The 15,065-nt window shown below is 31.2% G+C and overlaps 2 protein-coding genes across 2 annotated transcripts; both read right to left on the bottom strand.

The window, feature by feature from the left end:
* Nucleotides 1–94: 94 nt before the first annotated feature.
* Nucleotides 95–2,997, bottom strand: LOC129299062 (uncharacterized). The gene is made up of 3 exons (XM_054937502.1): nucleotides 2,429–2,997; nucleotides 1,552–1,758; nucleotides 95–398 (listed from the first exon to the last, which is right to left on the bottom strand). The coding sequence occupies exons 1-3, from the start codon at nucleotides 2,882–2,884 to the stop codon at nucleotides 255–257; spliced, it is 807 nt and encodes a 268-aa protein (XP_054793477.1). The 5' UTR covers nucleotides 2,885–2,997; the 3' UTR covers nucleotides 95–254.
* Nucleotides 2,998–5,558: 2,561 nt separating this feature from the next.
* Nucleotides 5,559–8,392, bottom strand: LOC129299060 (receptor-like protein EIX2). The gene is made up of 4 exons (XM_054937501.1): nucleotides 7,306–8,392; nucleotides 7,124–7,233; nucleotides 6,961–7,004; nucleotides 5,559–6,447 (listed from the first exon to the last, which is right to left on the bottom strand). Exons 1-4 carry the CDS (start codon nucleotides 8,390–8,392, stop codon nucleotides 5,559–5,561), a joined length of 2,130 nt encoding a protein of 709 aa, XP_054793476.1.
* Nucleotides 8,393–15,065: the final 6,673 nt, after the last annotated feature.

The following is a 15,065-nucleotide window of genomic DNA, read 5'->3' as shown; positions in this document are numbered from 1 at the left end:
ATGTACCAAACTGCTTCCTAACTTGTTCAAAACTCGCAAGTGAATGAAATCCAGCATGCTTTCAAAGCTATCTGTATAATTTGAGACCATAGAGTAGATTTGCCATCTTTTTTCAAAGAGATGCTGAAGTTCCTCGTTAACCATGAACAATATTCATATTACAGTTCATACACAATGAACATTAGTTCACCACCCAAAAAAGAACATACATCAAACAAAATTGCACTGTGAGAAATAAACGCTTATCAACAGAATCAGGAAATATTTGCGTTCTGCAATGATTGGCATGCCACTGCACCAGCAGATGTCCGCATTACATGCTCCCCAAGCATTGCTACACAAGAAGCATCTGTCTTAAGATGAGGTTGTACCGATTCCCAGGTCTTCTTTTTCTGAATCTGCAGATAGTCACGGAAGAATAATAATAGTTGCATCAAAACATGGGATTGAGATCCAGGATCAATTACCAAGATATAACAGAGCAAGAATCAACTATTTTGAAAACTTTCAGAGAAAATATCACTCCATGTATATCCTTCCATTAAACTAGACACGTTTCTTTTGTATTATACAGAGTTTGAAAAATAAGTCACACTATTCATGGTTTATATAGCTTGTTATGAATTTATATTATACATTGATACATGGTTTGAGTAGGAGAGATAAAAGTGAGACCATAGGTTATAATCTGGAGCAGAAAAACCACATTTGGAACCCATTACATTTTAAGCCAACGAGGCCTTCCAATAGATAAAAATAAGCAATTAGAATACAAAAAAGCTAAACAAATTATCGTGTCTGAAAGTAAATGCAATCCAAAAGCAGATCTGCTAAGCTGATAATCTGCCCTGAAGTCACATGGCATATCGACCTTTGCCACTAACTCCCAGACTAATATCTGTCATTTTCTTTTGAATTTGTATGCAAGTCAACTCCAAAATTTATTCAATGCAATCGATTCTATTCATTTCTTTCTATCTTCGGCCCCTTGTTATTCAGATTTATAGATCTTCATTCCTAAACTTTAGTATGTGATCGATCTCTTCCTTGCAACATCAAAAACAATTCCAGATGATTTCAGATCTCAGTTTATCAGCTCAACCCAGAATGAAAGGTTCATTGAATAGTAAAATTTGGTGATTGTATGAAAATTTGCCCAATATTTAAGATGACAAAGTATCATATGATGAAAAGAAAAATGTTCAGTGTCAGGTAATATTCTCTGAGTTTCTGCAGGCGAAAAAGAAAAACATAGCATGTGCTTAATCTTAAAAATTTAATCATTACAAACCCAAGTTGTCATCAATCTAATAGTCTTCAAGATATTTGAAGCATGCCTTTAGCCATCATTAAGATAATTTTCAGAAGCCTTCTGTATTAAAAGAAAGATTGTTTTCTTCATCACTAACTGTAATTAAAACAAAATTTGTCCATAACTGACAAAAATAAACTTAGCCAAATTTTTTAGCAATAAAAAAAGTCATTGCCCAATGTTATAGAACTTATGCATTAAACAAGGCTATCATATGGTTATTGAAGCAGAGCTATTACCTGGTTCGGAGTGGCAGGAGCAGGTTGATTTTCCTTTTCATCTTCTGATCCAAACCATATTCTTTCCCCAGGGGCTGCTTCCTCAGGAGGAAAAAGAAGTTCAACATTTTCATGCTTTGCATCAGAAGCAGCCATGAGCATTCCGGAAGACTTGACCCCACGCATGTTCCTTGGCTTCAAATTGGAAAGCACAATTACTTTTTTGCCCTGCACATATGAATTAATTATGATGTTGAAGAAGGTCAGACAAACATGATACTTAAATCACAACTTCAAGTCCAATCCTGAAACCTCATTTTATATTTAAAAACAGTTACTGCAGTCCAAACGACAAGAATCTGTCTATCTGATCTATCATTTCATACATTATTTGCACAACATAAAGCGTCTTGCTAGCAGAATTATCATTTCAAGGAGCAACAAGTGACAGGACTTGAAAGTTAATATAACTGTTCTTCTCTGTAGGCCCTTACTAAGTCCAAGAAGACAAATCAACATGGAAGACCAATGCATAATACATCTCACAGGCTTCCCCCAATCCCTCCCATTATTATCAAAACTTCAAAAACAGATTCATGCAAAGAAATATATTCTCATACACGTGTCTTAATTCGTTTATTACATTTGTAAGAATGTCAAATCGAAATAGTTTTTTTCCAAGGTGGAAAAATTAGAAAGATAGCTGCGAAATAAATTGAGTGTGCATCAAAGTATCAATTTTAAACTTGAATTGCTCATGTATCAAAATAGGAATTGGAGTTGTAAAGGCTCAGCGATCAAACCCCACATAGAAATTGCCTAAAAAGAACCAGAAAAATTGCAAATGCCGGGATAAAGAGCCGAAAGACAAAAAATCAAGCTGACTTCGAAAAATCACCTGAAGGTGGTCAAGAGGAATGTATTTGACAAGGCCACTGCATATAATTCTGGGCTCTGGCTCACCAATATCGACCTCTTCCACATAAAGAGAATCAGCTTCCTCGTGCTTCCACGCCCTGAGAATTTGCCCAACCCTTATGTCAAGCAAGCCGGCAGCGTCCTTAATATTTATTTCACCGTTACCAGGAGCATCGCCGGAATTGGTTGCGACGGATTCCGCAACTGCTTCATCAGTAGAAGCGGTGCAAAAGGAAGAGAAGGAAGATGAGATTCTTCTTCTTTCTTGGGACGGTACTGAGATGGAGAAAATGGGGAATTTGGAATGAGTAATGAGAGAAGAGCGAGGTACAAAGGATGAAAGGGAGCGATGAGCCCTGATTCTCCATAAGGAAGAAAGCGAGAGCATTGTAGTGCTACACTTTACAGCATTTGTAGCGATGGTGCTTGTTGCCATTGCGACCGTAGTGTAATCTCCTTCGATCTTTTACAGCTCTCTGGGTATGATGTGCTGATTTGCTGATGATATGAGCATGAGATAAGTCGCTTGTTTGGGAATGAAGTGCTTCGACTATAACACATCATCAGCAAAATGTATTGCGATTTGAACTCCTGATATGCGAAATTTTGCATTGGAAAAGAGAGAGAGAACGAGTGATAGTTAAATCTCAAAATATTAAATTAATATTAATTAAATTTTAAATTTTTTTAAAAAAATAAATTAAAAATATCAATTTAAATCATTATAAATTTAAAAATTTTAATTATAAATAAGTATTTAAATATTAAATATAAGTTTTAAATTATAATAAAAAATTTCGTTTGTATTGTTTAAATTAATATTCATAATTCATCTTATAAAAAATTTTATCAAAAATTTAACTGTTATCAATTCATTTCTTTAGAATCTCACTATTTTTTCTCTTGAAAAATTGATAAATAAAATAATTATTTTTAAATTTTTAAAAATTTATCTATCATGAATTTTTTTAAAAAAAATTATGTTTCCAAGTTTTAATCCTCTACAGAATAATAATAAAATATAATTATTATAATCTAAACTAAAATTATTAATAAAAAATAAAATTGTTAATATAATTTTTTTTGATAAAAAATTGTTAATATAATAAATGTAGTTATTGTTTTAGAATTAAATTGAAGTTATCATTAACTATATTATTAACATTTAAGCTGAGATTGTTAATATAAGAAACCTACATGTTATTATATATTTAAATTAAAAACTACATTTTTTATATTAATAACTTTACTTTCATTATTAACAACTTTAATTTAAGTATGATTAGGGTGAAAAATATAATTTCACAACATAAAATTCCGTTAGATAAGTTTGCAAGAATTAGTCAATGATCACTTATTTATCATTAGTATTTAATTTGATGGAATTTATTTTTCGTTGTTTGTTTTCCATGAGTTTGAGGTCATACAGTATATTCTTGTTTTTAAAATTAAATTGATAATTAAAAAATTAAAAAAATAAAATTATATTATTCTTTTAAGGAAAATATTCTGACCACCTTTTTATTTTGCTTTAATTATATAAACATCCTTTCTATTTTAAAAATATACTCTAATTTGTTGACTTCATTAGGAATATTCTTAAAAGATTTTAAAAACTTATTTTTAAATTAAAATATATATTATAAAAAAATTTATCTATTAATTTACCCATCACCTTAATAAATCTTAAATTATATTATTTTAACAGTTTCATAATTTCATTGTAAAAAACACGTTTACAAATTTTAAACTTTAAATTTAAGTTATTCATATAATCTCGAGCTTATATGTATCTATATTATATGATGAATAAAAATATACTTTTTGTAATTTTAAGAAACATAAATAAATAAGTTTTAATAAATTTGATAAAATTATAATAATAAAATTTTATAACATGATAGAAATTAATAATTGTTGTAATAAAATAAAAATTTAAAAATGTATTTATAATATTTTTTTTAGTTGTAGATAAAAAAATATTTTTTGGCAAATACAAATTTTTAGAAAGTTCATGTCAAATAGGGGTATTTTGGTTAAATAAAAAATTTAAAAGTTAAACTTAATTGTCAACTAGCAATTAGATAGATGGAAATAGAATCCCAAATGTACAATTCACCCAAAAAAAATCTCAAATATATAACTGTTAAGGGTCAATTTTATTCCTGAATTATACATAAAAGGTTACAAATGTTTCTAAATTTAATTTATGATCAATTTGTCTCTCAACCTAAGAAAATTTGCTAACCATGGTGCCCTTGATGTCAAATTATACATTGTTCTTGTTATATGGGTTTCACATTTAAATTTTTTTAATATTTTTTATTATATTATAAAAAATATTAAAAAATAGTGAGACTCACTAAAATATTAAAAAATTTAAATATAGGCGCCACAAACAAAAAAGAAATTAATCAGACAAACAACAGGGTAATGGATTTAAAAATTTTTTGCACTTGAGAGATATAAATTACACACAATTGAATTTAGGATCATTTGTGAACTTTTGAGTATAATTTAATAACAAAATTTACCCTTAACCCAATATACAATGAAGGTTTATGTAACACATATTTAAATTTTAAGGGAGGTTTGTATGTATTGTTAAAATATTAGGGTGATTAGTATATTTTACTGGAATTTTTTTTTTATCTTTTTAAAATTTTAGAGCAACCATTAACCCTAAAGGTTCTAATTAAATGTATCTACGGTTTTTTATTTGAACAAAAAAATTGCAGGATAACTATGAAGGTCATTGTAATTTATCACATTCGCATGGAATATTGACGCCTGTGAACATACTATATATGTCCATTCAATTTTTTCTTTACGTTGGTAAAATATATTTATTCTCTAGATCAATTTATAACTAATTTTCATTCAAAAATTAAGTTGAATAGCAAATCCTAGTTATCAGACGTTGTTATTACTCAAGCATGTGGCTTCTTCCTTTTCAATGGATCCGAGTATTACAAGATGTGCAGCATTTTTTTCTCTTCTCCAGATACTTTCTCACCCTTTGAAGATTTCAAAGTGATGCTTATGCCACTTATATGAATATCACATGAGATGCATGAACAATCCAGAAATTAATGCCAACACCAAACCCACTACCTGTGGCGAGGCTTGATCTCACGCCCATGGTTGAATCTTCTTTTACGCATCAACACCAGAAATTTAACAATAACTAGTTCCACAAAATCAAAGTAAGCAACACTCCAAGATCTATTCATTGCCAATATGAAGAAGGGTACCAAAAGCCCTGCTGCAAATCCTCCGCCAAGGAACAAGTAAAACCATTTATCAATGAACCCATCATCATCATCATTGTCCTCTTCATTTCTTCTGTCATTACCTGTTCCCCTGTTTGGATCATGAACATGATCATCACCATTAAGTTGGCACATCACAGGAAGGGGACAGCCATAGAGATCAGGGTTACCAACAAATGAAGATGCTTCAAAAGTTGTCATGTGACCTTTGTAGGGGATGGCACCAGAAAGATTGTTGTGGGATAGATTCAAGTAGCCCAAAAATGATAATGAAGACAAGCTTTGAGGAATGGAACCAGTAGGTTGATTGCTTGAGAGATCAAGGGATGATAATTGATGCATATTTGATATGCTCTCAGGAATGTGGCCTGTCATGTGGTTTCTTGACAAGTTCAAAACCACTAGACCAAACAAGCCTGTTACTTCTTCGGGTAATGTTCCAGACAAGTTGTTTCCTGAAAGATCAATGCTAGTGACAAGGGAAAGAGTCTTGGTGTACATCAGTGATTGCCCTTTTGTATTCACAATCAATCTATCTTGATAGTACGCACCTCGAAATATCCCGTGCATTATATTTCTGATCATTATTTTCTCTTGAGCCATGGCTTTAAGATCACCAATGCTTGTCGGAATACTGCCACTCAAGTGATTCTCCCCAACGTCCAAGACTTGCAACGAACTTAACTTTGAAAGCTGAGAAGGTATTTCTCCATAGAATGCATTTGACCTTAAGTTTTAGAATCGTAAGACATGAAAAGCCGTCTCCAATCCAAGTAGGAATTTCACCTGAAAGGTCATTGTTTCCAAGATCCATGGTCATCAGAACGAATAAATTGATCAAAGATGATGGCAGGTTCCCTGATAGTTGGTTGTTGTTCAAGTGTAACACTTGAAGTGATTGCAATTGACCTAAGGAATATGGAATATCTTCAGACAAAATGTTGTTGCTAAGGTCTAATGTGGTCAAGAAATGACATTTTGAAAGGTTTTAAAGGATACTTCCAATGAAATTGTTGCTTGAAAGATCAATGGCAAAAAGAGAACCACACATCTTTTCTATAGACTCTGGTATGTGTCCAGACAAGTGATTATGAGACAGAGATAAGAACATCATTCGAGGCATGCCATTCCAGAACCAATTTGGCACAGTATCTGAAATGCTAGCATTTGAGATGTCTAAAAAAGATGAGATCTTGTGATTTGATCCACGTTGGAAATGAAGGTCCCAAAGCACACGAACCCATTCCGAGCTTTACGAGCGTGAATGGAGGCATCCAATTGGAGCTGACATTTAGAACCAATGAATTATAAGACAAATCTAACAAAGTCAACTGGGTTAACTTTGAAAAGACAGCTTCAGAGACTGTGCCATATAATTGATTGAAAGAAACATCGAAGATTACCAAGGCAAAAAGTTGTCCTAAACTTTCAGGAAGAGTCCCGTTGAGTTTATTCGTTGAAAGCTGCAAGGTGGTGAGATTTTTCAATGACCCTAAAGAACTAGGGATTTGTCCTTCAAACAGATTTTAACTAAGGTCAAGCTCAACAAGATTTTCTACTCGACCTAACCAATTTGGAATTTTACCAATCAGTTGATTGTCGTCCAGATGAAATTGATGTAGATTAGGCAAAGGATTCCTAGAAGGGCAGCTTTCTGTTCCTTCAAGAAATTCAGGCAGACTTCCTGTCATGTTATTTCTTGATAGATAAAAATGACTCAAGTTGCAGAGTTTTCCAATGGAACTTGGAATACCACTTTCAACAGCATTGTTATCAAGGTTAAGAAGGACTAGAGAAGTCATGTTTCCCAAAGATGAGGGGAGTTTTGCATGTACCTTATTGTCATTTAAACGAAGAACTTGTATCTTTTCCCATTTTTTTCTGAAGAGCTGGGAGCAATTTGCTGTTAGATTGTAACTGAGACTTAAATCCAATGAAACTAAATTTGGCATCTCACCCAGACCAAGTGGTATTCTTCCATGTAGTTTACTTTCACTCATATCAAGATATTGGAGGCTGCTTACATTTTGAATCCAATCAGGTATCTTTGAATTGAAGTTATTGAAGCTGAGATCCATGACAGCAAGTGAAGTAAAATTTAAAGACACAAGAGATGGGTCGTAACCAAACAAGCTACAACCAGATAGATGCAGTTCAACTAGAGGAGGTAGCTGATTCAAAGCATCAACCCAATCCTTCACCAATGAAAGGTTGACCCCACTCATATCAAGATATTCTAAAGAGATAAGACCAGTTATCCATTGGAAATTGCCAATAGATAAGTCATGTCGTACCTTGAGATCAAGAACTTCCAAGTGAGATAAATTTCCCAAACTGGAAGGAATGAGGCCACCAAAACCAGCGTCTGACAAGTTTAGATATTGCAAATTGTCCAGTGATCCAAAGAGTTGAGGTATTGCTATGCCATTGAAAGAATTGAAACTCAAGTCTAAATGCCGCAGTGACTTGAGCTGCATCAGAGACGGTCTTATCTCACCACTCATGCTGTGAATGTCGACGGCTACAACTGCTCCTGTATTGTTGTCACACTGTATACCAAGCCACTGACAACAATTGCTGCCTCTCCATGAAGATAACATATTTTCAGGATCATGAAGCCCAGTTTTGAAGTCCATGAGAGCTTCCCGATCAGAGGCCAAGCAATTAATCATGTGGCCATTACTGCTCCCAACAGAAACTAAGATTAACAAGCAAAGGAAGTGTAATAACAACTCAATTGTTGGTAATTTTTCCATGGATATAGCTTTCTCTCAAGCAAAAGGTATGGTTGCAGACACATCTCAGCAGCACATATAAACGGGCAAAGCATCCCATGTGGTTCATTAATTTCCGTGTGAAAAGATAAGCTGACTTTTTGTTCAGTGAAAAGGGTCCACAATTGAAGTTTGCAATTTCTTTGAGACCAAATGAGAAAATGCAGTAACGTGTAAACCCAACTGCTACTGCTGATACTGTTGTCCAACAGCAGACATTGACATCAACAAACCATGTTACCCATTGCCTTTTGCTTCCATTTTTTTCCCCCAATTAGTTTGTGTAAATGTCACGATCAGATTAGCTTCTTTTTTTTTTTTCCTTTTAAGTATTGCATTCAATGATAGAAAATGATAAAAAGTGCAGTTGAGAGACTGCTTGCGTTTCCTGCCAAGAAAGTTATAATGTGCTTCCTTATCACATTGAAAAATTTATTTTTACAGCCACTGAATATATAAGAGGTCAAATTTTTTTTTTTTTAAAGAACTCCACCAGACTGCTAAGAAAACAGAGATCAATATATTTTAAAAAAGCTAATGTTTTGCACAATATAATTTTAAACTAGTAAAAATTCGGTGATTGAATTTTGACTTGACACATGTTACAAGTTTTTTATTTAAAAATTAACAAATCTTACTTGCAAAATTTTATTAAAAAAATTATTTTAATTTTTCACTCAACATAATTAATTATTACAAGGTTCACTAATAACTAAGTTTAGGACAATACAAATAGTTATTCTTTTAAGCTCAGTTGTCAATTACTTTTGGTGTAATTAATTGTATTGAATGGGAATGTAATTTTTTCAATTTTATTTTGAGAATTACACTTACAAATCACAAAATGATAATAACAAACATTTACATTAATTCATGAAAGATTTTTTTTGTTCTTATTTCGGATTTCTAAATCCTTTGATCTTTATTTAAAGTTTAGCTCAATCTTTGGTCATTTAATGTTATTTCCCAACAGTTTCTTTGACCAGATATGCATTAAAAAAAATTAGAAACTGATTCCCATATTATTATTTTAATAAAAATAGTAAAAAAAAAAGAATAGATATAAGAAACATAAAACATATATTACACAAACAAATTGTAACTTTTTACAGGATATCTTTAAATTTTTGTTTTTTGATTATCTAAAGTATCCCCATAATTGGTGGCTATGAGACTAATTCTTTGAAAAATCTAAATACTATTTAAGGAGTTGTCTTCTCTCAAGTAACATTTTCTCATACATATTTTCAAGAATCAAATCCTAAAAAAATGCTTAAAAGGCCCAAGCTAATCCTTCTCTTTAATTTTTATGCCAAAAAAAGATACCGAGTTACATTCTTTTTCACTTATTGAACATAAAATTTCGTGGAAGAATAAACATAGAAGTTCTAGAAGCATGAAAATGGTCCCATGAAGAAACCATAACATTATATATTAGGAAATTTCACTTCAAAACAAAATCATATTTGAGTTTCAAACCACAGACCAAATCCCAATAATCCAGACTATTAAACTTAAATTCGGCAAGACTTGATGTCCACGAGGACAGTAAAGATTCAAAAGAAAATTCAGATAATTCCAAAATAGTGGATACTTACCAATGAATGAAAATCCAAATTAGACCAACTAGTTGGACTAGTATCTCATCGATTAGTTATCCAGTCTAATTTATGACCTAAGGTGGGATAGTGTTAATCTTGACAAACACAATGGTGACTTGGTTAACCCGATCTGTTTATTTGAGCAAAAATATTTAATTTTTTATTGAGATTTTACTGAGTTTGCTAAATTTCTATTAAGATTGTGCTAACATGTGTAAAAATTTTCTCTCTTTATTAAATTGTTATTGGATTATTTGAGTAGAAATAATAATTTTTATTTAAATATTGATTTTTTTCATATTCAAATGTAAATATTTTTATGTATATAAATTAAATTAAATTAAATTATTTTAATTAAAACCAGTTTTATTTTGAGTTGACTCCCAATTGAGTAACTAATCCTTGACTCACTATGTTGACTAATTTAAGGATTAGTTCAGTTTTCAGGATCAATTTTTTTTTTTGGGCAAGTCTTCTTTGTAATGTTCAGAAGCGTTTCTTAAAAAAAAATATTTCTTATTATATTTTTATTCAAAAATATTACAGCAAAGATTTAATAATTGTACCCGTTCCCTTAACCATGTGCCTTTCAGGTTTCACCAATGGTATAATAAGAAATATTTATTCAACAAATATCCATTATTATATTTTTACAGAAGTCAAAAATATTGATATCTTTTTTGTCAAATTTCTACCACCTAAAGTAGTGAATGTTTGATTTTAAAGGGATAACAAAAGTATAAAGTTAAAATAGCAAGTTGAGATGGATAGCAAGCATATATATAAAGATAAAATTTAAAATAAATACATATAAAAAAAGTGGGTGTGACATTTATCGAAAGGAAGATAATAAAAAATTATTTAAGATAATTTGGCCATGTACAAAGAAAGCCATGGGAGTTACCAATGAGGAGAGTGGAACGGATAGCCTTGAATCTTGCAAAGAAGATAAAAGAAGATTAAAGAGAATACTCATGAAACTTGTTAAAAGAGACCTTTTTATTAATAATATTTCTAAAAACTTGCTTAATAATAAAGTATAATATTATCATTCAATCCATATAACTGATTTCATCTAGTAAAATAATGCTTGCATTTTGTTGCTATTGTAGTAGTATCAAATTTATATATAATTTTCAATCAAAAGTAAAGTTGAAAGGAAATCTTAGGTGGGGTGAGTAAAACTGAATCGAAATTAAAAATTAAATTAAATTTTATTTATTTAATTCGGTCTATTCAGTTTTTCAATTCAATTTGATTTTCTTTTAAGAAAAATTTTGGTTGATCGATTCAATTTGATCTAGAAATTCTTGAACCAAATAAACCGAATCAAAATTATACATATTTTTTTCATATTTTTAAAAATATGAATAAATTCTTATTTAGATAAGTAAGAAATATATTTTTACTACTTGTAGTAGTAGCATTTTTTTTGTTTAACATGATGTTCTAATTTTTTATTTTTATAATTTAGTTTTTAATACAATAGTACTGAATTTTATTAATTTTCTCATAAATTATGGTATAAGATTGCTATTTTTTTTGTTGGGCTTTTAACACCAAGGAAAAAAATTGGATAGAAGTATATATGAACAATTAGACTCTATAAACTCAAGTCAAAGATCATGAACTGAATAGGCCAATTGAATCAAACCGTTACAATTCGGTTCGGTTTTAATTCAGTTCAATTATGTATTTCGATTCGATTCGATCAATATTTTTTATATAATTTGGTCGATTAATTTTGAGAAACTAGAACCGAACTGATCGAATTGATCGAATGTGTAATATCTCATTTCACTAAACACAATTAACTAATATAACCTATAGTAATCAAAGGATTAACTCAAAGATTGATTACCAAGGTTTAATTCAAAAGCAAGGGATCCCAAATTTTTCATAATCACAAAGAGTTTAAAATGATCAAAATTTCTTATATCAAAGTAAAAATAAGTTACGAAAATATGAGATACCTCGGAGGAGTGAAAGAAATTGAAAACAAGTGAAAAATAACTCTTTTAATGTGAGACAGAGCAATGCGCCACGACTCTTGCACACTGTGCCATGGCGTGTTGTTCTCTGTACCACGTGCCGTGGCTCAAGTATCATGCGTCGTGGTGTGTTGCACAAAAATTTAGCTGATTCTGTTGTCAAATGACAGCAAAATAAGAAAACTTTTGACACGCCCTGATTCTCCATCTGATGTCTAAATGATGTGATTTAGATGTATACAAAAAGCTCTTAACATGAACTAACTAGTAGCATGGGTTTCACTTCTAAAACAAATCACATCAGGAAGTTGGACATTCAAATATATTTTAACCACTTTTCACTATTTTCACATAAAAAAGGTGTTCAAAACCCTCAACAAATGAAAAAATCTTTTCTGACACTTGGACCATGTCCATTAAATTCAAGACTATCAGTACAACACGTTACACACACTTAAACTACAGTATAACTAAAATTCATTCCTCAACCCCTTTTTATCAAAAATAGAAGGGGAGGAAAAATTTTCATTTCATTGTACCCAAATCAATCAAAACATGTTCAAATATCTATTTTTACACTTACATTAGTATTTTGGCCCTATAAACATATATATCTCAACATACACAAATACTCAGGACCTAAAATACAAATCAGACATTTGCAACAACAAAATAGGGTAAGTGGGATGGCATACAACCTAGAATTGACATTCAAATTCTATTACACAAAATAAATCTAAACTAAAGGCATAATGTGTTAATTCCTAGCTTCTTGAGCCTTCTCCCTCTCTGCACCAGAGCTAGAGCTTGAAAAGTATTAAATGAAAGGGGTGAGTCTAGCAACTCAGTAATCAAGATAAAACCCTACCCTATATAATTATATATTAATTATAAAAACAAGCATATGCATATAAAACCAAATACTTAGGACATGTGCACACACATATTATAACTCAGCTGTTCTCATCAATAATATCTTTGTCTCACATATACTAGGTATATTGTTACTATATTTTCAGATATGCGACTATGACCCCTTAGTCACGTGACTTGCCACAACTCAACATGTGTGTCATATATTTATTTAGACAATGATCAACCAACCTTATAACCTCTTTATTTCTTCAAACTGAAACTGTGGGCTATAACACTGAATAGGGCTCCGTCCGTGTGACTGAACTACCTAAGCTCACCAATCATAAGGTATGACCTGGCCAAAAATTACATGACTCACTCTCAGACTACGGCTTCCCTCATTCTCAAATCACTGGGTTGTCTCATACCCTAGGCTATTCTCCTCATTGAACGAGTAGAAATAAGAAAGTTCTAATCCCTCGATAAACTATAGGATAGTCCTTCAACAAACTATGGGACAAGGCTATACCCTCCTGCGTCAAAGGATAGCTTAAATACCATATGAATTTTTCTTTACTCCTAATCCCTAGGCAAACTCTCGCTCACTAATCATGCATAAACATACTCACTCATTTCTACATTTTCATTTATTGTTTATCACATTCTCACATTGGGTTCACAATCAAATGCTACCCAAGTGAGCATAAATTCTCATTTTCAATTATAACACATCAACATACCCTTTTTGATTACAAAAATCATCTTCATCAAAACCATTACCAACCACTCATTTAAAGAACATCATAAACATACAACTTATATCAATTATCACTTTTGCAATTTAAAACTCATTTTGAAATCTCTTAAGATGCTTAACAAAAATCAAAGTGATTTGATAAATATGAGATTTTCATTGTATGATGCACTCATTCACAAGTCAACATTTGCATTTTAAAAATATAATCAACATTCATATTACAATTAACATATAACTATCTAAAGTAGAGTTTCTCCCCTGATTATCTTAAATCTTTAGGAGGTTAAAGGTTTATCCCTCAATATAAGAGCTTTCAAGCTTGAATTCTTAAGCCAAATAGGTGATCAAGAGTCAAAACTACAATCAACCAAGTTGAATTTCATCAACATTAACAACTCAAGCATTAAACTCTCATTTCTCTACTTCTAAATTGCCCAATATCCATTTTACAAGAGTTTGAGCCTATCTATCAAATTTATTGTCTATCTTTAGTCTTCAATAACATTAATGAACTATTAAATTTTCATTAATGGCATCACAATCTTTCAACCACCCATAATAAATGAAATTTTTGAATATTGATGGTGCCCAACAATTTAAAATGTAATATCCTCCTCCTTAAATCCTATAATTAAATCCAAGTCCCAAGTAATTAGGAAATGGGATTATAGTAATAATCAAAATGCAAAACTTTTGTTGGTTAACAAAATGGGGACTCCAAATTTATAAAACTAAAATCATTTTTAAGTCTTGCAATCAAACAAATCAAAGTTCACAATAGCATAAAAGTAAGGGATCATTGCATAAGTGAGTGCATTTGTTTAAGAATTTAATGCGTTGCGGCGTGTTCGTCTCTGTGACACGTACTGCGGCTCGTGACGGCATGTGCCGCAATGCAATTGCATGAATTTTAACAGTGAATTCTGCTGTCAATTTGATAGCATTAGGGCCAACTTCCGACACACTTTAAATCTCTGTCCGACATCTAAATGACGCAAACTAGGTGTTTCCAGAAAGTTCTTTTCGCGCTCTAATTAATGACATTAGTCTCTGCCTCAAATTCTTCTTAAAACAAAAATTGGACATCCTTTTTAAAACTTACATTTTAGCAACATATTTCATAATTTCAAGTGTCTAAACCAAATATCAAGGACCAATAGCCACCAACACCAATATAACTATATACAAATCATCAAAACCAACTCATGCAATGAACCATAACATAAGGAATATTTTCAGATCAAATTTTCACTACTCAACCTCTTAAACTCAAAAATATAGAAAGGGAGAATTTACCACAATTTTTATCAAGTTCTTTCAAATCATCATATAATATTCTCTACTCTCACTTGCATTAGTATTTTAGC

This window comes from Prosopis cineraria, unplaced genomic scaffold (assembly GCF_029017545.1).
Source record: "Prosopis cineraria cultivar Desert tree isolate PC_DT_omini unplaced genomic scaffold, ASM2901754v1 PC1021, whole genome shotgun sequence".
NCBI lineage: Eukaryota > Viridiplantae > Streptophyta > Magnoliopsida > Fabales > Fabaceae > Prosopis > Prosopis cineraria.
The sequence above is the reverse complement of the archived record's forward strand: the minus strand, read 5'-3'. Positions and strand labels throughout refer to the sequence as shown.